This window comes from Monodelphis domestica, chromosome 2, assembly GCF_027887165.1.
Source record: "Monodelphis domestica isolate mMonDom1 chromosome 2, mMonDom1.pri, whole genome shotgun sequence".
Taxonomy (NCBI): domain Eukaryota; kingdom Metazoa; phylum Chordata; class Mammalia; order Didelphimorphia; family Didelphidae; genus Monodelphis; species Monodelphis domestica.
The window spans coordinates 255,364,284-255,389,941 of record NC_077228.1 but is presented as its reverse complement, the minus strand read 5'-3'; the positions used below and the strand labels follow the sequence as shown (position 1 = coordinate 255,389,941).

The 25,658-nt window shown below is 37.2% G+C and overlaps 1 protein-coding gene across 1 annotated transcript; it reads right to left on the bottom strand.

Annotated features, from left to right (window-relative positions):
- Positions 1-4,039: 4,039 nt before the first annotated feature.
- On the bottom strand, positions 4,040-20,474 carry BTN1A1 (butyrophilin subfamily 1 member A1). The gene is made up of 7 exons (XM_056814267.1): positions 19,260-20,474; positions 18,696-19,043; positions 10,962-11,243; positions 6,916-7,065; positions 6,220-6,240; positions 6,104-6,130; positions 4,040-5,335 (listed from the first exon to the last, which is right to left on the bottom strand). Exons 1-7 carry the CDS (start codon positions 19,348-19,350, stop codon positions 4,647-4,649), a joined length of 1,608 nt encoding a protein of 535 aa, XP_056670245.1. The 5' UTR covers positions 19,351-20,474; the 3' UTR covers positions 4,040-4,646.
- Positions 20,475-25,658: the final 5,184 nt, after the last annotated feature.

Sequence of the window (25,658 nt, the reverse complement as noted above, 5' to 3'; positions counted from 1 at the left end):
TCATATTATCCCCTTTGACTATCATTCCCATAAGTCCTTACAGCTATACCCTGGAGCCTGAGGTTTGAAATTTTGTGGTGGCTTTCAAAATCAACCATGGTGCTAAAGAAGGAATTGTTAGAAACTGAACACAGATCAATGTATGCTATCTTCCACTCTATTTCTTTCATAAGATTTATGTTGTATGTGTAATATGTGTCTTCTATCATGACATGAGCAATATGGAAATATGTATTACATGAAAGTATAGGTATAACTTATATCAGATTATTCACTGCCTCAGAGAGGAGAAGGAGGGGAAGGAGGGAAAAAACCCAAGTTTTAAAATGGCAGAAAATAATTGTCAAAAATTGTTTCTGCATGTAACTGAAAAAAAATCAGAAAAAAGAAAATGCAAAAAAAAAATACCCCAATCAACTATGGTTCACTTAACACTTAGAATTATATATCACAGCATATATAAACATCAGTTCAGTTTGAGTAATCTGTTCCTGGGACTTGTTCTATTGAAAGACAATGGCCATACTGTTTAATTAGATGTGTGATTAGCCTTCCATTACTCAATATATACCCTATGCCATGTAAAACTTTTGTCTCAGGTTTTTGGCTCAGTTTCTTTACCCAGAGATAATGAGGAATAGTGTAAAGGACACTAGATTTGGGCTTGAATTGCCTCTACCTAGGAAACCTGAGAATATCTATGATGATACTCTCTATCATGGTCTACTCATCTTAACCCTCTCCAACTTCAATCTCAGATAACAGGAATAGCTCTCCACATGTAAAGCATATAGTTCAACATAGAGAATAATTTTTACATGAAAACAAAACTGACACGTATGTATCAATAAGTATTGTTTCTCAATAAATCTATGTAACTCTGAAGAAAAATGAAATAATTGTAAATAAAAAGATTTCTCTTCTGTTATAATCTCCAAATAGTGGTTTTGAGTGCTGCTCTCAGTAATTCTCTGGTGTCATAATTGCTTTTTTTTTCTAATGACTCTACAGAAGGGTTTCTTAACCTGGTCCAGAGGACCTTCCCAAAGGGTCAATGGATAGATTTCAGGAAGTTTATGAACTTGGATGGGAAAAAATATCTTTTTCAACATAATTGATTTCCTTTTTAATCCTATATGTTTATTGCATATATTTAAAACTATTATTCTAATAAGAATTCCTTAACTTTCACCAGGCTGCCAATGGGGTCTATGACAGAGAAAACATAAAAGACCTCCTGATCTATTTGTATGGCCCCCTCTATCATCTCTGTTGCAATGGGACACTAAAGATGTATCTCTTTCTTGTTCTTGAAGTTTGTTTGTTTTTTTGCCAAAAAACTCTCTGCCAAGATAAAAATATCCGTCATTGGTTAAATCTTTACTACCAAGAGAAAAAAAAAATCTCAAGAGTTCTCATTTGGCAGGAGACACAATTCTCCCTGTAGCAGTATATTCAGTAGCTGCTGTGTAGAATTTATGAGAGAACATGAATGATAAAGTTGGCAAGGGTAAGACACTTTAAAGTATTTAAAGCTCTTTGTAAACATTATCTTGGTTAAGCATCAAAAAAAATCCTGTAAAGTAGGTACTACTGCTATTGTTTTCCTCATTTTACAGTTGAGGAGAAGGAGGCTCAGGAAAAGTTTTGAGTTCCCCTGCAGGCACACATGGCTTTGCATAGAGGCTGGCAGGTGCTTAATAATGTTTATTGACTGACAGCTAGCAAGTGTCAGAAACCAGATGTGAATGCAGAATTTCCAGAATCCAAGTTCAGCCAACCCATCGAATATGTTATGTGAGGATGAAAATGTGTGTATATTTTGGCCATTTTGATGAGATCACAGATCATTCAAAGTAGTGCAGTATTGAAACATGCCTTCCTCTATTTATGGAAAGAAACCAAAACCAAATCACAGGGAGCTAAGAAGGTTAGTGGTTGGAAGGAGGAGTATACATTAACTTTGATGGTGACAATTTTGAAATTAAAACTCAGGTGCTTAATAAATGCTTCTTGAATGACAGTAAAAATATCCAGTGTTCAGAATTAATACAAAAGAGGGAATGTTGCAAATCATCCAGGTGAGACAATTTGTTTGGCTAACCAGTTCCTTGAGGGTGAAAAGAACATTATTTTCTTGCTGGGAGAAATTGACCTATGCACTGGTGATGACCACTATAATGCTGTAATTTAGGACTGCTGGTTAGAAAAATACATCTTTTTTTTGATCACTCTGTAAAAGTCAGAGAATTAAGGATTTCCAATATTTAGCAGTAAATTCAGAGACAAATGTAGAATAGCTGTCATTAATATTGTATTTTATGACTTATAAGGCAACTCTGAGAGATTTATAGAACAATTGTCATTATCCTTGGTTTACAGATGAGGAAACCAAGGCTTAGAGAAATGAAGCAGTCTGTTGAGGTCATCATATAGTTAGTTAATATCCAAAGCAATGTGTAAATCCTGGTATTCTTTTTCTTCTTTTTAAAATTTTTACCTTCTGTCTTAGAATCTATACTAAGTATCAGTTCCAAGGCAGAAGAGCTAGGCAATTGGGGTTAGTCACACAGTTGGGAAGTGTCTGAGGCCATATTTGAACCCAGTACTTCCAACCTCCAGGTCTAGCCTTCTATCCACTAAACCACTTAGATGTCCAAATCCTGGTCTTCTGACTTTAAGATCAGTCTACTGATCTACTTTCCCCTTCTACTCTGTTGCTTCTCTTGTGTAACCTGATGATTGGGGTGGTAGAGTCACTAAGTCAGAATCCCTGGGAGTGAAACTGAGCTGAGTCTAAATTGCTTCGACCATGGAATATTTATTGGAAATTTCAATTGACTTAGAAGTGTAGTTTGGCTTGTCTTTTCTCTTATAGTGACAAAATTCTGACAAAGTGGGATTGAGGGACTGATTCCTATTGTAGTGGTTCCTCATTTGGACAATTATTCCATCTACTACAAATTTAGCTAATATAATCAGGGCATGGGGATTTATTTCCAAATGGAATTTTAGGTCAATGTGTACTATTGTTCAGCGAACCATTTGTTTATCTCTTAGGATTCAAGATTTACTCTTTCTGTCATAGTTTTGACCAGATGGAGAGATGCATAGAATGGTGATGCATAGTGAGGATTATTTATTGAGTGCCAACTATAAGCAAATCTCTATACCAGAAGATATGTAAAGTAAAAGAGAAATGGAAATTGTGGTCCTTTCCCTTGAGGGGATTACAGTACATTGAGGTATAAAGGATACATATCTGTGAAAAAGAACAACCCCTGGGAACTTATTCAAGAAAACTATAAATTAATCTGTTTCAGAGAACCCCAAACACTTAAGCATTTAGTAGGAATTGAACTGCTAAAGTAGAATATGTATATAGTATGAAAGAAGGGTAAAAGCAGGGATCAAATGATTTAGGAGAATAGAGAAAGGATGAAGGTGATTTGGGAAAATTTGTGTGGAATAATAAATCCCTGAAGATCTGTGAGGGGCAGAGTCAGACATAATTGGGCTGAGGTCAAAATCAGGTTAATGTAAAAGAGAGTGAAGATTCAATGATTCTTACTAGAACTGCAAGTGAAACAGGATTAATGGAGCAGTTTGTATGAGGGAAATGAAATGGAGTTAGATTAAACTACCTGACAAGGGGAAAATATAAAGGAGAGGCAAGGCTTTGAATCTGGGATTGAAATCAACTTGTAGGGACTATTTCAAATTAACTAGTTCTCTCTTCCTCTCTCCTTCCTTTCCTCCCTTTTTTCTTCCCTTCCCTTTCCTCCCTCCCTCCCTCCCCCTCCTTCCCTCCTTCCTTCCTCCCTCCCTCCCTCCCCCTCCTTCCTTCCTTCCTTCCTTCCTTCCTTCCTTCCTTCCTTCCTTCCTTCCTTCCTTCCTTCCTTCCTTCCTTCCTTCCTTCCTTCCTTCCTTCCTTCCTTCCTTCCTTCCTTCCTTCCTTCCTTCCTTCCTTCTTCCCTTCTTTCCTTCCTTCTCTCTTTCTTTCATCCTTCCTTAGTATCTTTCCTTCCATTTCCTCTCATTTCTCCCTATTAAGACAGTAGGATAGTACAGTCAGTCCTGGTGCAGAAAGGTTTTGGAGGCAGAAAATTTTAAAGGAAGGAAATGACTGACGATGTTGCCACTGAGGGTACCTACTCTTCCTCATCAGAGCCTTCGTTGCATATTTCTTTCCTCATCCACCTTTGTCTCCCTTTCAGTATAGCTCTATGAACTCAACCTCTTCACTTGTGATCTTCCTTGTTCTAGTTCCTCTAAGTACCATTTGGTCTCTTTGCTATTTTAATCCTTATCCTTCACAGCTCCCCTATTCATAGTACCAAAAACTTCTTTATTTCTCTTAGGCGATATTATATGACCCACTCCCTCAACTCTCCTTTATCAATAGCCAGCTGACCCGATAGCAATTGGTTAGAAAAATCTTTACCCTAACTACTATTACAAAAGCAGTTTTAAAATTTGTCTCTTTTATGTCCCTCTCCCTATCCCTCATCCTTTGCGGAAGAAGCAACATAGATTTCCCAAGCCTGATCATTGTCCCATGGGTAGCAATCGATAAACCAGGTAATGTAGGTAGTTATAGGCCCAGGAGAGGAAAAATGAAAATGGAAGGGAAGATAGAAAGGCTCCTAATGATCCAGGGCTCCATTATTGGGTTGGATTGGGAATAATTTTGAATTGGACCTGTGGAGAGTATCTGCATCCCCAGTAGTTGATCTTTCATTTGTGGGGGTAACTAGGCTTTCCTTAGAAGGGGCAGGGACATTAGCAATGACAGTGACTTCATCAGGTCCATCAAATATTGGACAGATAGTAAGGGGCTTTTTACCGCAAGACCAAAGGCAGAAGAAAGGCCGGAGAGTTCCAGAGAAGGAGGCTTGGGGGAAAGTGTAGATGTGTGATCCATCGGTCATATTGTAGAAGGAGATGCTTCCAGATTCATAGTCCAAAAACACCCCTACACGGTGAGGAGGGCCTGTTAGAGGAAGTGGGGTCCGAAGTGGAGTAAGAGCCCAATATCCATTTCCATACAGCTCCACAGCCCAAAATCCATTCTCGGGTGACATGGGATCAAATCCTTTCTTTGCCACATTTTCCTTACAAACTCCTATAGCCCAATCAGTTCTATCTCCCACTTCTACTTCCCAGTAATGTTTCCCTGAGGTGAAGCCTTCACGGCCTAATACACAAGGCCAGGAATCAAATCTCTCTGGCTTGTCAGGTAATTTCTGTCGTGAGTCTTCCAACCTGATGGATTTCAAATCATCATATAGGAAGAGATGGGGATGAGCTGTGTCTGGATCCAGGGTTACATCAGCTGCAGAGAAAGTCAAAAGTCATTGAATGCAGACATGGAGAGTTCACTTCTCTATTCATAAGACTCCCTGGGAAGAAGAAATCCCATTCTATATGCACCTAAAAGTTTCCCTCAGGTTTTACTCTTTAAAAAGATAGAGCAACAGCTGATCTAGAAAGGGAGTACAAAGCAACACAAAAGATGTTGGTTTTGATAAGGACTGCTTAGGCTACTAAATGAAAGAATATGATAAATTCATTATTTTGTTGGGAAGCTTTAAAGGTCCTGCATCACCTTTATGGTTTTAGAATAACTAAGCCAAGCCTAATTTCTTAAACTGATTTGAATCTACCATCCTAGTTCTATGGGAAATGGGATTATCAGAATCCTTACATTCAACAGTGCAGAAGGTTGAGACAGGTGAAAGTGTACCTGATCTCTACCCTTTTGTTGAGATGCTACTTTCTACAGCTTCTCTCCATTTCTTCCTGGATTTCTGCCTGACCATGCCTTTCTTTTTTCATCAATAAGGGCATAGGAATGGTTCGTAATGTCCTAGATCATAAATGTAGATACAAGAGTAATACAGCTCAACTTATAGTTAGAGCAACCGAGCAAGAAAGATGTTAAATGATTCATCCAGGGTCACTAGCTGGTAAGTATCTGAGATAGGATTCAAACCTAGGTCTTCCTGATTCCATTTCTTTAATTAGTTACAGGTATTTTAGGCTCTAGAATCCCAGGGATAATTAAGATCCCAGAATCAGAAATGAGATCAGGACCACTCACCTGCATGTAACTGAGCCTTTTTCCATCCTGTAATGAAATAGAAAAGTATAATTTTCATGGTATAAAAGAAATGAAAACAAATATAAATGGAACAATGAAAAAAATAAAGGACTTACTTAATTCTTCCTGGAGTTTTTCTGAAAAAAGAACAGAAATAAATGACTGACTATAGGAAGAGATATGGAGTTCATGAATGGGTCAAATACACATTGGACAATTGTTTTTCTTTTTCTATGAATACCTGTTATTGAAGAATGATCAATAAAACAGGAATGGGGAACATTTTCATCTTCCTTGTAATATTCAGGAAGTTCATGTTGATTCATGGCCAAATATTCAGAGCTAGAAGGGACTTTGGGCATCATTTAATCCAATTCCTTCATTATATGGATAAAGTGGTCCAGAAAAGTTGTGACATGTCCCAGGTCACACAGGTAGGAAGTAGAGGAACCAAGATTGAAAACCACATCTTTTGGGTCTAAATCCACTGATCTTTCCATTATAAAAAATATTATTTCTGAATATGGGTAACAGAGGCAAATATTTCAGGGTGGGAGAAGGAATGACAGAGACATTGAATTTTATGTATTTAATTATTAAGCCCCCCACCACTTATCTATTTTTGAGAAAAACCAGACATTGAATAGTGCATAAGGTAACCTTAACAAAGGTGAAAATGTCTTTGATCTTATAAATTTTTTCCTTTAGCCCAAGAAATTACCCATTATATCTGCTTCAGTAAATATTGAGATTACTTCCCATAATTTCTTTCCTTTTCTAATCTTTACATATTCTATTTATGATTTCTCTACCTTTATTGCAGGATTTATTCTCTTTTTCTCTATTTTTGTTTCTATATAGTTTCCATATGAAAAATATGGCCCCAATAGTGAGAAGTCCAAGAGCAGTAAGAATCACAGCCAAAGACATCATCCAAGGAGAAAACTTTGAAAAGAAGGGACCTGAAATAAGATTACAGAGAGTTACATTCTGTGAGGAACACCAGGAAAATTCATTTTACCTGAGACAAATAGACTGGTCAAATTGGTGGCAGGCAAAGAGTAGGGAATTAATCTCAGAGAATGTCTATATTATTACTCCACTTTCTTCAAGGTTTCTTTTTGTGTTTCATTATAATTCTTTCTGGGGGACCATTAATAAGAACAATCATTACTACCCTGCCTTTGCTTATCCAGAATAGTTGCTAGAACTGGAAGTTTAATTGCTAGGAAGGTAGAGAGAGGAACCTTGTGTTATATTGGAAAACATATGGCATAAAGAAAGGATTAAAATGACTATATAAGGTTGATATCTGAATCTCTCTCTCAGGTATATGTTCAGGATTTAATCTGAAGAGATGGAAGGAAAGTGGAAAGTACCTTCTTTTTCTGAGTCACTAAGTATGATACCATGTAATTATAGAGACGAGGGGAAAGCTTTTTCCTTGTTTGAAGTTCCTCTTTCCCTCCTTTACCCATTTACGGGTTATCTGGAATTTATGTGTTTCTTCCAATTCAGAACCAAAATGGAAAGAAAGGGATACTTAACCCCAATCTTTTTTCATGGCCTGTTTTAGCATTCACATTATCTACTTTATGTTTCCAAAGACAATGATGGTTTTAACAATTGTGCATTTTTTTCTTTGAGCATATTTCAGATAGAGACTTTGGAGTACAGAATGTTTAGGAATGTAGGATCACAACATCACAGGATTTAGATTTAGAAAATACCTAAAAAAAACCCAAAACTAATCCAGTGCTAGTATGCCCTTGGAATATAATTTGATGAATCAGGAGAATTCTCTCAATATGGAGTCAAACTATAGCTAAAGATACTCTAACATTGGATAAAGAAGTATCTCTTCAAGCTTATCAGATTTGTATTTAGAGAATGACAAAAAAACTGTACTTAGGAAAAGATAAAATCAAAAGAAAGCTCTAGGCAATTATATTATATTATATTCATATGTATATTGAAAGTTTAAGACTTTCCTTACAGTCCAGTTAGAGAGGTAGTATAATTGTTAGGGAGATTGAACAAGGAGTTTCTCATCCATAAATTTGATGAGTTTCCTCTCCCCTTCTAGAGCAGGGGTCAACAAACCCTGTTTTTGTACAGTCTATGAGTTAAGAATGGCTTATAATTTAAAAATAAAACCTATAGTTTCTTGACCTCTGCTGTAGAGTATGATCAATTATTATTATCTCCATTTTTTAGCTGAGGAATAGTGATATAGCCAGGAAGTAAGAGTGATGATTTCTTGAATTCATGTCTTCCTTGAACCCTTGCCTTCCCTATCTACTACACCTGAGTAAAATGTTAAGGCCCAGTGTTCATGTTCACAAATGATTCAGGATTCAGGCTTTAGGCAACTAATTTTACCTACCAATAACTTCTACCCTGCCTTCTGCTATGAGCTAGGGGGTGTATCTGAGATAGTTATTAAGGAAAATGTATATAGTATATATTTGTGCCATGGTTTTTCTTTGTGTGAAATTATTTGAATGACATGTGGATAATATGTGGTTTTTTTCTTGTGTCATATTCTAAACAAGTGAGCTTGTTCAGTCCAGAATGGACTGAAGAATTAATATGTTAATTTTCTTGGTAGTTCTTTGAGAGAGAATTCTTGGGAGAAATGTTAAGTAAAATGGAAACTTAAAATGTGATAATTATGAGTTGGTGGGAAGATATTTTTAAAATTCAGCTTTCTTCACTGAAGTCTTAGAGATGAAAAAATTCTTCTATGTACATTATTGAATCCAAGAAATTTAATTTGCCTAAAGAGACATACAATTAGATATGACATTTAGAAAGTAGAATGAAGAACAGGAAAAAACAAACTTGTCTCCCTTGCTATATAGCTTTTTGGGTATTCTTGTGATTAAAATGTCATCTTATTTATATTTAATGAGTCTAACTACATGTTAATGCAAGGAAACAAAGCTCTCTGTAATCTTGGAGTCTAAATGAGAGGTCAATGAAAAATCTTCAGATTTCAGTGGGGAAAGGACTTGAACAGAACATGGGTTTGAGCTGAAGAAGAAGGAATTATGTAGAAAATTGGGAAAATTACAGAACTGTGAAGGCTAAAGATTGAATCAGGGAGGAGAAATTTGGAGGACTCAGAAAGTTGAAGGAAGATGAAGAGGACTCAAGCAGAAGGAGAAGAAAGTTAATAAGAGAAAGTAGACCAACAGAAGGCAGCTAGGTGGCTCATTAGATTGTTGAGCCTGGAGTTGGGATGACCTGAGTTCAAATCTGGTCTCAGATAGTTACTATGTGACCCTAGGCAAGCCACTTAATCTCTGTTTGCCTTGATCCACTGGAGAAGGAAATGGCAAACCACTCCAATATCCTTGCCAAGAAAATTTCATGGACAATATGGTTCGTGGGGGTCATGAAGAGTTGAATATGACTGAACAACAACAATAAAGTGACAAATGGGGAACACAAAGTAAGATGTTCGTAAGATAAAGGGAAAGTGTGGTTGCCAGGTAGGTGCAATTTAGAGTGACAACTCCTAAGATTGAAAACCCTTAGAAGCAGTCCACAGAACCAGGTCTCTAGAGGAGACCTTGAGGGAACTATCAAATCCATAAAAAATTATAATCACTTCTAGCATATTAGAATGTAGGAAGAATTTTGCACACAATACATGAGGTAATGTTTATATTTCTTCCATTGCCTCCTCTAGTGGGAGCTAGTTTTCCCTCTAAAAGGGTAAAAGGATATGAAGAATGTTGCTTTACTTTCTAATTTATTAGAGAATGAAAATTTCCTTTAAAATGGAAGTTCTATAATGTGAAAAAGAAAGAAGAAAAAAGACAGGGAGAACTTCTGATTTTTATCAGGTTGAAGAGTAGAAAGATGTAGTAGAAAGAAACTAGAAAGAAAAATGTGATACTGAGTAAAAAGGCAACCAGATAGGAAATATGAAGCTCTTTCTGAAGATTTTTTTCTGAGGAAAAAAGCAGTAACTTGTCCTCCAAGGAATGATAGGCAATTTAACTTCATAGATATTGTCAGGGGAGAATTTATTAAGAAAAAGTCCAGTGTAAGAGGATAAGTAGTGATGTTTGATACTTGTTGACCTAATACCAATAAAGACTTGTTTGCTGCCTTTCCAGGACATGTATGAGAAGTGTCAAAGAACCTTTGAAAAACCATAAAAACTGGATTATCTCCACTTATTTTTGGCAACCTCGGGATAGTGCCAGAAGGTAGTAATCAGCCTTCTTTTGAAAAGTTATTTTTGTTTTAGAAATCAAATACACTGAGTATTACATGCCAAATTTTCTGCATTTGTTTTGAATATTTCTTACTCATATTCATCAGATTTGAAAGGCAAGGCAATAAAGACCCCTGAACCAAAGCAAAACAGTTAATGTACTGAGATATTCTCTGGCTGATAAAAAAAAAAGAAAAAGCAGACAAAACTAAAACAAAATGCCAGATAGGAAATCACACTGTGATCAATCTCTTATTTCTTCATTCTCTTAAAGGTCCCTTGTATGCTGAAGGGAGTTTTCTGTAGTGGGGAATGAGAAGCCAAAGGAAGAATGTTTTTCAAAGCTAATTTTGTCTTATAATAAAAGGTCTAGTATCCAATAAGGGGATAATAATGACTTTCTATTGTAGTCAGACAAAATTTCAAGTACTGTGTTTATTTTGGAGTGTCACATTTCAGGAAGAGTATTTTGTGCTCTTAGAAATCTTCTGTGACACTCAAGACACCTGACTCTGCAGTGGAGAAGAGGAAAGACTGTTTCCATTGCTATAGTCAGGAAGTCTTCACAAATCTTCAGGTGGTTTTTCTTAGCAACTCAGGTCAACCGGAGTTTAGGAAAGAACTAACCTGGTATGGAAATCCTTACCACCTTCTCCATATTGAGGAGAGGATTTCGAATGGAACAGGATACACTTCCCACAGAAGGGTCTCTGATAACCATGGAGGCATCTATAGTAATGAGGCCATCTCCATTAAGTGTCTGGGATGTTGACAAAAGTGGTAATATCTCTCCTCTTCCATCTCTCCATTGCACCTGGGGCACTGGATACCATCCAACTGATGTGCATTCCAGGAGGATGCCTTCATCCCCATAAGCTTCCATATGGATGTGAGGATCAGAGCCCAGACCTAGAGAGAGAAAAATTCATCTGAATCCTTTAGTAGATACAATGAGAGTGAGGGGTAGAGGTGGGGAAAGGGAACCCTTAGAGTGGTAAATCTAGTGACATACATACATTAGCCATAAACACACAAATATATATATATATATATATATATATATGTATATATGTATGTGTGTATACCTACACATAGGTGGTTAAGTGGTGTAATAGAGTCAGTAAGACTCATCTTTAGACACTAACTGTGTGACCCTGGGCAAGTCACTTGACCCTATTTGTCTCAGTTTCTTCATTTGTAAAGTGAGCTGGAGAACAAAATGGCACACCACTGCAGTATCTTTGCCAATAAAACCCCAAATAGGGTCATAAAGAGTTGGAAATGACTGAAATGACTGAATAATATATACACATGATAACTGCTCTAGGGAACTGAGTTGACTTCCCTCAGGAGAATTATGTTCTAGTATACCAGTTACCATAGGTCTTGGCCAACTCCTCATATTCCAATCCATTCACTCCTCTTGCCTGCTATCACTGCATGCAGTGTACCTCAGGCTGTCAGTTATCTCAAGTGCTGAAAAGTCCTCCCTCTTTCATTTATTCTTTATTCCTTATTTCCACCAGCCTTGTATTGAGGATACAGTGGAGAATCAATCAACTATCACGCCATTATCAAATGTCTACTAGTGCAATGCAATTTAAAAAATAAGAAACATTTAAGGCAAAGTCTCTGCCTTTAAGTAACTTAGAGATGAGTTGAGAGAAATAAGCCTGATAAACATGAAATAATTAGAGAATAAATGCTTAACTGAGTTGATGCTGACTATATAAAATATGACATATTTGAAGTCAGAGATAGAAAGAGATTAATATGAGTAGGAACAGCCGGGTGGAGGCAGCAGGATTTGATTTGATACACTCTCTCTCTCTCTCTCTCTCTCTCTCTCTCTCTCTCTCTCTCTCTCTCTCTCTCTCTCTCTCTCTCTCTCTCTCTCTCTCTCTCTCTCTCTCTCTCTCCCTCCCTCTCTCTCTCTCTCTCTCTCTCTCTCTCTCTCTCTCTCTCTCTCTCTCTCTCTCTCTCTCAGAATGGATATTAAATATTGGCTCCATGGCAGAAGAGCTAGGAAACTGGGGGTTAAATGATTTGCTCAGGGGCACACAGCTAGAAAGTGTCTGAGGCCATATTTGAACTTAAGACCTTTTATCTCCAGGCCTGGCACTCTTTCCACTAAGCCACTTAGCTGTCTCTATTTCTGATTATTTCTGGCTATCCTCCAGTCATGGAATGCTCTCTCTCCTCTTCTCTGTCTCTTGGCTTTGTTAGTTCCTTCTAAATCCAGCTAAAATCATATCTTCTACAGGAAACCTTTTACAACCTCTCTTGATTCTAGTTCCTTCTTTCAGTTGATTATTTCCCATTTATCCCATATATGATTTGTAACAGTTTTTTTGCAGATTGCCTCTACCATTATACTCTGAGCTTCCCAAAAGCAGGGACTATCTATTTTTTTTAACCTTTACCTGTCTTAGAATCAATATTCCAAGGTTCCAAGGCAGAAGAGTAGTAATGGTTTTGACTAGCCCAGGGTCATAGGAAATAGAAAGAAATAGTTTTTGTGCACATATTATCCTGATTCCTTAATTATCAAATACTCAAACGATCTATGATTTCATCAATTTGGAAGTTTTCTCCAATGATGCAGATCTAGATTAATTTATCTCTGTCAATTCTGTGGGATTCTTGTCCATGTCTATTCCTGAAAGTTCACTATAGAAACTGCCCAACATGGTCAAGATCTTCCTTACTCTCATCTGACTTTTGAGAGGTACCAGTGGAGCCTTCTGTTCATCCACTTGCAATCTCTGTGACTAGTCCATCTTCTCTTTCTGCAATACTATTCTTTGATGACATCAATTACTTTTGATCTTCAGAGTTTCTCATATGTGTTGATTGTGTTGATGCCAGGGTTCTGACCCAGAGAAAAAGGGAGGAAGAGGGAGACAGACAGAAACTAATCTTCAGTTCTTCTGAGGTCTTAGTGTTCCAGGTCTCACTGACATTTCACATTGGTGAAATCTTTAAATGGAGAAGATTGGCCTTTTCTGTTATGGGAAGTTTGGAGCTAGTAAAAATGCTTTGCAATATTCCAAAAGCAATTAAGGTCACTCCTTTCTTCTTCTTAAACATCCAACTCATTGTCTATCTCTATTGTTTGTCCCAGATACTATTGGACAAACTCAATTAGATACTCATTCAAACATATGTGCAATAGAAATTCATTGTGTATTTGATCTTTCATGTGTGGAAAGATTGTCCAACTAACTTTGAATGATTACATATATCTTCCAGGAAGCTCTAAAATGTCTTGGGGCTTTATGCAATCAGTATAATAATGGAGCATGTTGGGTAATTAGAGGACCTTTCCATCCATGGGAAATCCCTTCTCTACCTAGACTCTCTACTGTTTCTCCTCTATTTCAGTGGTAAATACTTTTGGTGAGCATTCATGTCCCTGTTTTCTTCCTCAATGTTTATTGTATGAGAACATTGAACAAGGTTATTTCTGTTGTTTCAAGAAATCTTTTTTTTTTTAAACCCCTACCTTCCATCTTAGAATCAATACTGTGTATTGGTGGACCTCCCATCTCTAGGCCTGGCTCTCAATCCACTGAGCTACCCAGCTGCCCCTGTTCCAAGAAATCTTGAATGATCTTGATATATGGATGAGACATCCCTTGTAAAAGAACCTATACAGAGATTATTTTTCTACTACATAGAATGCTTTTTATTTTGGCAATTAATAAATAATAAGCACAATAGGATCTTATATTTTATGCATTTTAATCAATTGTTAGATGGCAAAGATGTGATTCATTGCTGAATATCATTTGCAAAAGCCTGATTGTTCCATTCTCACTGAGAACACACCCAATTCATGTATAGATGACCCTCAAAAAGATTTTATTTAGTTGGGGGAGTAGGCCTATAGGTTGATAGTTGATATTTTCTTAATCATATTTTTTTGGGAAAAGCATTCTGAGATTTTTTTCCCATGCTTTTGATAATCTCCTTTAAATAAGTCCCCCAATTCTCCCACAATGTATTGCTTTTAATAGGGACCCCCTCTCTATGTACTGGGGTAGCTAGGTGGTCCAATGAATAGCCTAGAGTCAAGAATATCCATCTTTCTGAGTTCAGATATGGCCTTAGATACCTACAGTTTGTGTTCCTCTGGCCAAGTCACTTAGCCCTGTTTGCCTCAGTTTCCTCATCTGTAAAATAAACTGGAAAAAGGAAATGACAAACCATTCCAGTATCTTTGGCAAGAAAACCCAAAACACAAAGAGTTGGACATGACGGATCAACAACAACAAAAATTAAAATTTGCCATGAAATTAACCATCACTTTGTCCTAAGAAACTGATGCTGATTTATAAGCTACAAAATCCCCCATAAAATCATATTCACTGTAGTTTTAGCATGATAAAACTCACTCTGCCAAATCCTTTCTTTGTGACTGTAAGACCACTTAGTTACAACTCCCTTCTTTCTTCCAGTTTTGTTTATAGCAAGAATATCAAGATTTTCTGATTTGTATCCTCTAGTATTAACATACTAGATCATTAGACAAGAACCTCACATTGAGGACCAATGATTATATTATGGTTTGTTTATAATCTAAAACCTGTGACTCTTATAAACAGTCTTAAACAGTCATTCTCTGTCCTCTTTCCTGCCATTGTTCCTTCAGAAGGTGAAGAAAATCATTCAACCATTCTGAATAGGTTCACTACAAATTTATGTCATACAACCTCATAGCTTCTTGGCAATGTTACTATACCTTCCCTTTCAATCCAGTATTGCACTCTCTCAGACCTCCCAAGGCTCCCAGCTGAGATCTTTGATTTATATTTTACAGAGAAAAATTGAAGAATTACTTTGAGCTTCCTCTTCTCTTCTCTTCCTCATCTCTTAAAACTCACATACTTTCTGCTCCTATTTCTTCCTTACCCACATGATGAAAAAGCCTTACTCCTTACCAAGGCTAGCCCCTCTATCTGTTCAAATTCTTGACTCCTCAAATAGACTGATCCCTCTGACATCTCCACTGAAAATTATTTTCTATTTTTCTCTCTCTGCTGGCTCATTCTCTTCTACTTACAAATATATCCTTGTCTCTTGCTTCCTGAGAAAACAAACAAACCCTGACTTGATCCTTGCATCCCAGCTATTGTCCTTTGTAGCTAAACTCCTTGATAAGGCTATAATTCCTGCCTACACTTTCTCTTACCCAGCTCCTGATCTTATCAGTCCATTGAAACTGGTTCTCCCAAAATTACCAAGGAGGTGGCCATCCAACAGTCATTTCTCAATTTTAATTTTATTTGACCTTCCTGCAGTCTTTGACCCTGTCAATCATCCTTTCCTCTTAGAAACTCTTTTTCTCTCTAAGTTTTTAGGACACAACTCTCTCTTAGTTTTTCTATCACTTATCTGACGGCTCCTTCTTAATTTCCTTTGCCGACTCCTTATCCAGAGATCACAGGAACTCTTGTCTCTAGGTTCTCAATCCACTGAGTCACGTAGCTGTCTAACTCAGCTGGGATTTTGCTACAACCAGTCATCCAGAAACCTCCTAAAAAATCTTTCTTCCAGCCTTAGGTTTTTAGACCCTTTGTGAGGCTGAGGCTGGAAAGAATTAGGCTTCTTCAAGGTTTCCTGGCATGAAGTAGAAGGTCTGGGATGGCCCCTGGGAAGCCTCTGGTTGGGGGGATTCCACCTGCCACCAGCTCCTCTTTTCCATGCTTTTTAATAGAGTGGAGGCCCCCCATCTCATAGAGGGGAACACACAGCTTTAGAAAGATTGATGAACCCTGGTCTGTAGGACCTTTACTCCTTGGCTAATAATATGAATGCAGAAGGTGAGCTCGCTCACAATTTAGGAGTTATCCTAGATTCCTAACTCTCATCTCCCTCTGCATTCCCTACTCCATATCTAATCAATTTCCAGAATCTGTCTATTAAATCCGTTACATCTCCCAAATATGCCCCCTTCTCTATCTAACGTTGTTATCACCCTGGTGCAGATGCTCATCACCTCACAATTGGACTATTCCAACAGCCTGCTGGTGGGGCAGCCTGCCTCAAATCTCTCCATTACAATCCATCCTCCTTTCTTTCATCAAAGTAATTTTTCCCTGGTCCAGACAATTCAATCCCCCCTCCCCATACATATACATACATGTGCTTGCATACATACAAACATATACCTACACATACACACATACACATATGCAATAAACTCCAGCAGCTCCCTATCACCTCCAGGAACAAATACAACATGCTGTTTAGCATTCTGTGTCCTTCATGACCTAACCTTTTCCTACCTTTCTAGTCTTTTTATACTTTACTCCCTACCACATACTCTTCCAACCAATGACATGGGTCTCCAGGCAGTTCCAAGAAACAGCCCATCTCTTGGTTCTGGGCACTTTTTCTGCCCATTCCCCATGCCTACAATTCTTTCCCCACCTTAGCTCTGCCCATGAACTTCCCTGGCTTCCATTAGGTGGCAACTAAAATCCCATCTTTTACATGAAGTCTTCCCCAGACCTTTTAAATTTCTAGTGTCTTCTCTCTGTTAGTTATTTTCTATTTATCCCAGGGTAAATAAGATATATTTGTTCACATGTTATCATCCCCATTAGACTGTGAGCTCCTTGAGGGAAAGGCTTACTTCTGCTCTCCTTTGGATTCCCAACACTTAGCACAGGTGCTTAATAAATACTTGGTAACTTGACTTGTTTCATTACCTCACTTTGGATTTTACTATGCAACTAAAAGATATAACTGAATATTTGGGCTTATTTCTGGCTGCTCTGATGTATTAACTAACCTAGTAAATTCTTTTTTTCCCCAAGCTACTCAAAAAGAAACCTTTAATTTGGTCTTTTAAATAATATTTATTTTAAAACCCTTATCTTTCATCATAGACTCAAAAGCAGAAGTGTTAAGGAGTAGGCAATGAGAGTAAATTGCCCAGGGTCACATGAGTAGGAAGTGTTTGAGGTCAATTTGAACCCAGGACTTTCTATCTCTAGGTCTGGCTCTCTACAGAGCCATCTAGCTATTCCCTTAATTTGATCTTAAAACTCTTCACTTTAGTTAGAAAAGACCAGGCAAGATCCTAGACTTATGTATTTTCTACCACATGGCCCAAGAGGATAGAGAAAAAAAAGGATACTTAAAGTATTTTTATGGTTAAAAAACCTTAAGGTAGTAATATTTTATTTTACTTTTGAAGAGTAAAAACAGAAGGGAATTAAGATTTTTAAGGACCCATGTGTCAGGCACTATGCTAAATGCTTTATAAATATTATTTCATGTGATTTCTATAATAGCCTCAAGAGATAGATGCTATTTTTACCCCCTCCATTTAAAGTTAAGGAAACTGAGGTAGAAATTAAGTGACATGCTCAGACAGCTGAGATCATATTTGAACTTACGTCTTTTTGGTTCTAGGCCAATAATCTATCCACTAGGTTCCTTAGCAATAGCAAACTATTATTATTTTTTATTTTATAACCTACCTTTAAATTTTTTTTTTGTTTTATAACCTACATATTTTATAAACATGTTCTTTACATAGGGCATTTTGGAAAAAATGTAAATAGCATTTTAAACTAACTTCATGATAATTCTCCTTCCATCTTGAGTTTTAAGTTGTGGGTTAGAAAATGTGTTGCTTTTTCTTGCTTTTATTTCGCCCTGATCCTTATCTTCTCTACCATTTATTACAATCTCCTCAGTCTTGACATTGGTTGCATCATTTCTTGGTTTATTTCCTCTTCACATGTCCCAGGACATAGATTTTTTTTTTTTAAACCCTTACCTTCCGTCTTGGAGTCAATACTGTGTATTGGCTCCAAGGCAGAAGAGTGGTAAGGACTAGGCAATGGGGGTCAAGTGACTTGCCCAGGGTCACACAGCTGGGAAGTGTCTGAGGCCAGATTTGAACCTAGGACCTCCCATCTCTAGGCCTGGCTCTCAATCCACTGAGCTACCCAGCTGCCCCCTCCAGGGCATAGATTTTATTGGAGTTAGAAAACACAAACTAATGAACAGACACAGAGCCTTACTGAACAATATTTTCAGAGCACTGTTCTTGCACTTAGATAAAATAGGGTGAGATTAAAGACCTTCCAGAGTAAATTATACTCCTTTCTCAATGAACTCCCTTCCTCTTCCTCTGTTTTTCTTTTCCAGATTCTTTTTGCTTAATATCCAGGTTTACTCTTGAGCAGGAAATATTGTGATATGTCCTGGAACTAAAAGGTTTTACAATTAAACTAAATTAAAATTAAAAGAGGATTTACAATTAGATTAAGCCTTGGAAAAGAAAAGAATAATCTTTAGGTCCCTTGGGAAAAGACTATTGAACAAAATGAAATTACTCACTTGCCACCTTCAGCTCTATAATAGCTTCTTCATACATTTGGTCATCTTTGAAAAAGCAGCGATATTGTCCATCATCAGAAGCTCTGACATTGTGTATAGTCACAGCCACGTAGCCCTCAGTAATATTGTCTTGAATAAATGTTGTTCTCCCTTGATACTCTTTAATTTGCTCTTCTTCTTGATAATTTTCCTTCTGATACACGAACACAGCCGGAGAGATTTTATTTCTATACCACCTCAACTCCATGTTCTTGGCACTTATATTGGGTGAGAGGTGACAGGGTAAATTAACATCTTCCCCAACTATGGCCAGGATGGGTTCAATAGGTCCAATCACATCAAACCGAGCTGTTCAACAAAGAGAGATTGAAGAACTCAGAATAGAAATATGAGGGACGAAATATACAATATATTGATAAATCGCCACACATTCCTTGGAAGGTCCCTGGAACATTTTGGACCCTTTAGCTTTTCTCTTTGGAGAGATATACTTAAAGTAGAGGCCAACATGGTCTCCTTCCTTTGAGAAGTCTCCACAGAGCAAGAGAGAGAGGAAAATCTTACCTGAGTCCATCATGGGCAACTGGAAGAAGAAGAAGAAGAAAATCAGATATTTGGGCTTTGAGGAGGCTGGGAAAGCCATCATCTCCATCATTTCTGACAGTGGAGAGGTACTGGTGATGAGTCAGACAGGAACTGAAACCCAAAAGATGCATTTAGGAAGAGCTCTACAGAGGAATTTTTTTTCTTTTGCCTTAAGGATAATCTTCCAAATAGCCTTTTTCTCTCTTCAATTATAATTTCTCCACAATTTGTACCTGAAGGCTCCAGTCCACACATACCCCCTTCTCTGTACTATCCTCTGAGTTCACAGTCTCATCCAAAGCTTCACGTGTGTCAAACAACCCTAAACTCAAACAAAATTCCAGTAAATTTGAAGAAGTCTTTATGGGGAAAAGAAGGATGAGTTTCTTCAGGGAGGTATGTAAAATGAAAATATTTGAAAAAAAATCACTGTACTTGAAAACTGATGACAATCAAATAGCGGTGAAGGAGGATTATATTGAAAGAAAAGTTGGAGAAGAAAGGGTGAGAAGCAAGAAATGAATTAGAGGATGAGAGAACAAAAGAGGCAGGTTTAGGGAAGAACAAAGAGAAAGGGACAAAATAATGGTTAAATGGAGGGAGGATGCTCCCTGAAAGGGATCTCAATGGAAAGAGGCAAAGGAATAACACTTGTTTTCACTATCAGAAGGATACAGAAGAAACACAAATACTGACCTAGTATCATGGAAGAGGACTTTGAGGAGCTTCCTGACCTGAATCCCAAATGAAAAGGTTAGATGTGGTCCCTGAGTGAAAAGGAAAAAAGGATCAGGAAAAGGAAGGAGGAAGTACTTTACTTACAAAGAACAAGACACTTACTTACAAAGAACTTGGCTGTTTATTTTGAATTGGATTTCAGTAGGAAATTTATCAGACTTCAGAGGTCAAGGCAGCAATGTTAAGAGGGCCAGTGAAGGAAAAACAAACCTAACAAATTTGCTAAGGAGGAGAAATTTGTCTTTGGCACCTTTTCTCAGGCTTCTTAGCATCTCTCTCTTCCCTCTTGGTATTGCTACTCACTATTCTTTCCTCCAGGGATTTATCCTGTGCACTACAGTAGCATTTAGCCAGCTAGTAGCTAACTCCTGCCTTAGATGATAACTATTGATTGAGCACCTAACCTAGTGTCCAGTTCTGAGCACAGTAATATCTTGCACATAGTAGGTGCTTGACAAACCCTCTTTGAATTGAATTAGAATTCAAAGCTGATGTTCTACTCTTTAAAATGGTATTCTTTAATAAGATCCAAGGAAGCATACTAAAAACCTCCTTTCTACTTCAAATAGAAATATCAGTAAGTATTTTTCTAGTCTAAAAACATTTTGGGCAGAGTGCTGGGTATGGAGTCAGGAAGACTTAAATTCAAATTCAACCTCAGACACTTAGCATCTCTGTGATCCTGGGCAAATTATTTAACTCTGTTTGCCTCAGTTTCCTCATCTGTAAGATGAGCTGAGAAAGAAACACAATTCATTTCAGTATCCCAGCTAAGAAAATGCCAAATAGGGTCACAAAGAATCAGAGATGAAACAGCAGCAATAATAGCAACATCAACATCAACATTACTCCTCTCTCTCTTAGAAAAGTGAGTAATAAATTGAGGACAAAGCCCTTTCTTAAAGAAAGGATTAAGTGTGATAGCTAAATTTGTCTCAATATATCTTGTCAGAAAGGATTGAGGGGAGATTCTTTCTATTTTTGAGGGATAGGCATAGTCAATGAAGGGAATGAATAGTGATTATTATACCAGAAGATTAACTGCAAACTATATTCTAACATATTGTAATCTTTTCTAAATTCAAGATACCTGTAAGTATTATTTCAAGTCTTCTTGGTATAAAGAGATATGTTAAAGGGCATAGTGAGCTGAAGGATGAGAAACTGTTAGTTTGAAAATTTTTTCCTTTAAGCTAGAAATGTTTGGATATTATATTAATGTTTTTTTTAAATGGTTCTGGCATACTTTGGTCTAAAATGCATATGTATGCATACATATGTACACATATACATACATATATGTACACATATACATGTATAAATTTTTTGACAGACCTTATGTTTGCATAATGACTTAAAAAAAACAAAGCTTCTTGCTTTCCATCTTAGGTTTCAAGGAAGAATAGTCAATAAGGGTTAAGGCAACTGGGATTAAATGACTTCCCTAGAGTCACATAGGTAGGAAGTATCTGAGGCCACATTTGAACCCAGAACCTCCCCTCTCTAGGCCTGGATCAATTTCTACTGAGCCATCTAGCTGCCCCTCATAGTGACTTTTTAACTCCAAAGCACTTTAACATACTTTATGTAATCTATTCCTCCCAATGGCTACGTGACATGGGCATGACAGATATATTAGGAAACTGGTTCAATGTGATTTTTGTCCAGAGTCAAATGGTTAACAAGTGGCAGAAGGGGAAACTTTAATTCAAATTCAAAAGACTGAAATTCTTCAAAATCTCAAATATGATTTATACTAGTATATTTGGAAAATTATGTTTCCTTTTTGTTATCACTCAGTCTTTTTTCATCATCGTGCTTCTGAAGCTCTTCCTTCAAAGGCCACCAATGACCTCAATGAAAAAAATCTAATGGCTCCTCCCCTACCCACCCATTCCTACTATTCAGCATTTGATACTATTGACCATTCTTATCTTCTAGGTTCTTTCTTCTGAAATTGTGTTGTAGTGGATAAAAATTGAATTTTTGGGTTAGGAAGACTTGGGTTGGAACTGTCTTTCAGATACTAGCTGTGGGATACTAAGTCACTTTTGACTTCAGTTTTATCTGCAAAAAGAGAGTTTCATCTCCTGACTGAAAGGTAATGGATTCAGGGTACATAATGAGAAATATATTTTTTAGAAGTGGCCAATGTTGGAATGCTTTGCTTATTTGGTATGTACATGTGTTGACGAGGGTTTTGTCTTTCTTTTTTTCAGTGGGAGAAAAAGTAGGAGAGAGATTGTGTTAATTGAAAAAAGGAATATCTGAAAAATGTAAAAACTATAATGCATTATAAAAAAACAAACACGATTAGAATTTTGGATTCAGTAACATTTAATGTCTCTTTCAGCTCTAAATCTATAACACTATGATTTTTCTCTTGAGAAATACTATTTCATTGTTCTAGGTCTACTGTCTAGTCTTTTGCCTCCCTTGGGAAGGGGAGAAATACCATTGCATTAATCACCAGACTCTTTCCTGGGAAGAAGAGCAAGTCTATTCCATGATGGTATTCTGACTCAGGGAAAGAAATGTAAAGGATGAGTACATAGGAGGATTTTTGGAACCCTGATATTAGGGCTAAAGCAAAGTCTGTGTCAGTTGGAGAGAGCAGAGGATTCTGGGAGGGAAACAGACCTGGGAGAGTTCTAAGGAGTTTCTGGTGGTTTTGGTGCCGAGTCCTTGACTTGAGAAGACCTATTTCTGAGGTTGGGGGTTTCACAAAAAGCCACCTGGGAGAATCCTGTTCTACTTTCAAGCTTCCTAAAGATTTTTTCTTCAATCAAACATCTCCAACCACCTCTAATTGGAGGAGAAGATATCTCAGACCCCCAAGGGGGTGAGGGGAGCTGTGGATTCACAGAAAGAAGAGTCCCTTGTCCTTTCCTGCCTTCCTGCACCTATTCCTTTTACAGTCTCTTATGTAAAAATTAAATTATAGCTCTAATAATAAAAATGTTATATTTTATGAGGTTTATTAAGGATCATTAGAAATAAAGGAATAAAGAAGATACAAAATAAAAACCATGTGCCCATTGCAGATTAGCCCATTTAAAATCCCTGCACTTAGCTTACTTGCTACATCATTGCAAAGGAAGAGAACGTGCAGGCGTTACTGCCAGTTAAATACCAATTGTGATCTTGCCAACGTGGAGACTCAGGAGAGATTATTGGGAATTATGGGAAATACCAAGGACTTCTGGAGAATGAAGTCTAGGGTTCAAAATCTCCATTTATATATTTAGGTCAAATAGATATATAAACTAATAGGAGGATTATTTTAGCTGGGATGGGATGGAGAAATCTGAATGAACAAAGTTTCATGCCATTCAGACCAAGGACCATTTAGGAAACAACAGGGCAATCCTATCCCCTCCTTCCTTTACCCAGTTTACCTGAGATCCTGTATTAAACCTGCTGTAAAGCAGTCAGATTCTTGTCAAACCTCTTAATATAGTTTGAAGGGTTCAGTGACAACATAGAACAAGAAACAAATACCACAAAGAATCTCCTGAGGCCACATCCTCTGAGGCAAGGCCCCTTGCTGGATCTATCTCTAGATCTTCTTTGAGGGAGAGGCACTGAGGACATCCATAGGGTTGGTTGTGTGAAGATTGGATTTAACTATCTCCTGATTGTAACAATGAAGATACTTAGCTCTTCCTTTATAGTGAAGCTAGAATTGTAAGCTACAATCTATTTTTAGATTTTAACTACAAAAAGGTGTTAAGTAACTACAAAAGGTGAATTAATCACAAAAAGGTGTTAAGTAACTACAAAAGGTGAATTAATCACAAAAAGGTGTTAAGTAACTACAAAAGGTGAATTAATCACAAAAAGGTGTTAAGTAACTACAAAAGGTGAACTTAACTGTAGCAGTCCACCCCTAGCTATGGGCAAGGGAAACAGTTGGTATGTACAGATTGCCTTAGAAGAGAGCATGCTCAGGCTTGAGCATGCTCAGTATTGCACGTGGCTGGGAAAGCCTCTGACCCTTGACCCCAGCTTCTCCCAGGTTAGGCGGGAACGCAGGTTTCTTTGTGCTCACCTGGTTAAGAGAAACCACACCTATACCTTGTCATTAACCAATGATAATCATCCCTATGTACTGTGTATATTTGCATATAAATAGGGCCCAGCCAGTTCTGCCTCCCTCTCTTCTGCTCTTCCTCCCTTCCAGCTCGCACTGATACCTGTCCTTGCTGGAGCCTGGCCTTTGGCCAGGTTCCATCTTTTATCTTTCTCTATCATCTCTCCGACCTGTGTGGTATTAAATGGGATCTCTGGACTGGTATAAGCCTTCGGAATAGACAAAGTATATATATATATATATATATATATATATATTCCATATATTATATATATTCCAGTTTAATGCTGAAATTTTTTTCCAGAAGGGTTGGATGATTTTGTAGCTCTATCAATAGTCTATTTTTGTGCTTGTTTTTTCATACCTCTTCCAATATTTATCATTTTTTGACTTGTCCATTTTTTTTCTAATACAGTGGATATAAGGTTAAATCTTAGGGTCATTTTACTTTGTATTCCTTTTATTATATGAAAATTGGAGCATTCCTTCAAATAGTTATTGAGTTTCTCATTTGTAGGCTGTATTCTAAACCATCAGCACTTACAATAGAGTATTAATCTTGGAACTAGAAAGCATTATGGAGAACATTGTTGCATCCTGCCACTGTAACCAGATAAATAGGACATTAGGATGTGGTTCTATTGATCATTTCTCCCTTATCCTCCTTCACCTCTGTTGCCCAAATTAGAGTCTATGTCTTTTCCCTGTTAGGTTCCTGTCTTTATTTTCAAACTGAACACTCTAGAACTTCATATAGGCTTCTGGGAGATGTAGTTCCCCCCTTCCCCCCACCCAAACTCCCCAAACAGAGAAGAAATTCTTGCCCATCTTTTAACTTTTAAAAATTAAAATTATTATATATTTTGTTTTTATATTTCAAAATTATATTTTTAACTTTTAATAAGCTTGTTTAATATATCATGATATTTTTGCTTATTTGTAGCCTTTGTACTTAGTATAGTGCTTGGCACATAGTACTTAATAAATATTTGTTGCTTATCTTTGTATATGGCAAAGGGGTAACTCAGATCCTAATTGTAGGAATCTTTATCTCCTTTTCTTAAAGTCCTCAATAAATTCCATTAAGGCATGGAATAGCTTCATTGCTGATCTCTTAGTGGGTCCATAAATCTGCCTTTCTTCATTGCAGCCAATTCCTAGTGTCCCAGGGGATCGTCTAAGATGCCAAAGGGAAGTCCAAAATAAGCAAGCTAAGATGGAGTCTTGTCATTTTTTTTGTCTGGGGAAAGATCAGACTTCTCTTTTCCAGATAGCTATTTCCAAGATCTTTTTTGGCTTAGTATACAAATGAAGTTGAGCCAAGACAAAAAGGTACGCTAAGGAGACAAAATGACTTGTTTTTTTTTTTTAAATCAACCTAGCTTTTATTCCTGCCTTTATCAAATATACATTAGTAGCAAAATCCAGTTGCTTTGGTTCTCAATTGTGACCGGTGAAAAGTCTTGTTGTCTTCCTACATATTTGTGAACTGCAGTTTTAAAAAAAATCATTAACACTTTGATGGACATTCACCTTGTTTAATTTTT

Coding starts and splice junctions, on each gene's coding strand:
- BTN1A1 (XM_056814267.1), bottom strand. CDS start 19,350: ATGATGGAGATGATGGCTTTCCCAGCCTCCTCAAAGCCCAAATATCTG. Junction 11,244..18,695: donor TATAGAGCTGAAGGTGGCAA/GTGAGTAATTTC, acceptor TTCTCTCTCTAG/GTCTGGGCTCTGATCCTCAC. Junction 5,336..6,103: donor AAAGGCTCAGTTACATGCAG/GTGAGTGGTCCT, acceptor CTTTCTCTGCAG/CTGATGTAACCCTGGATCCA.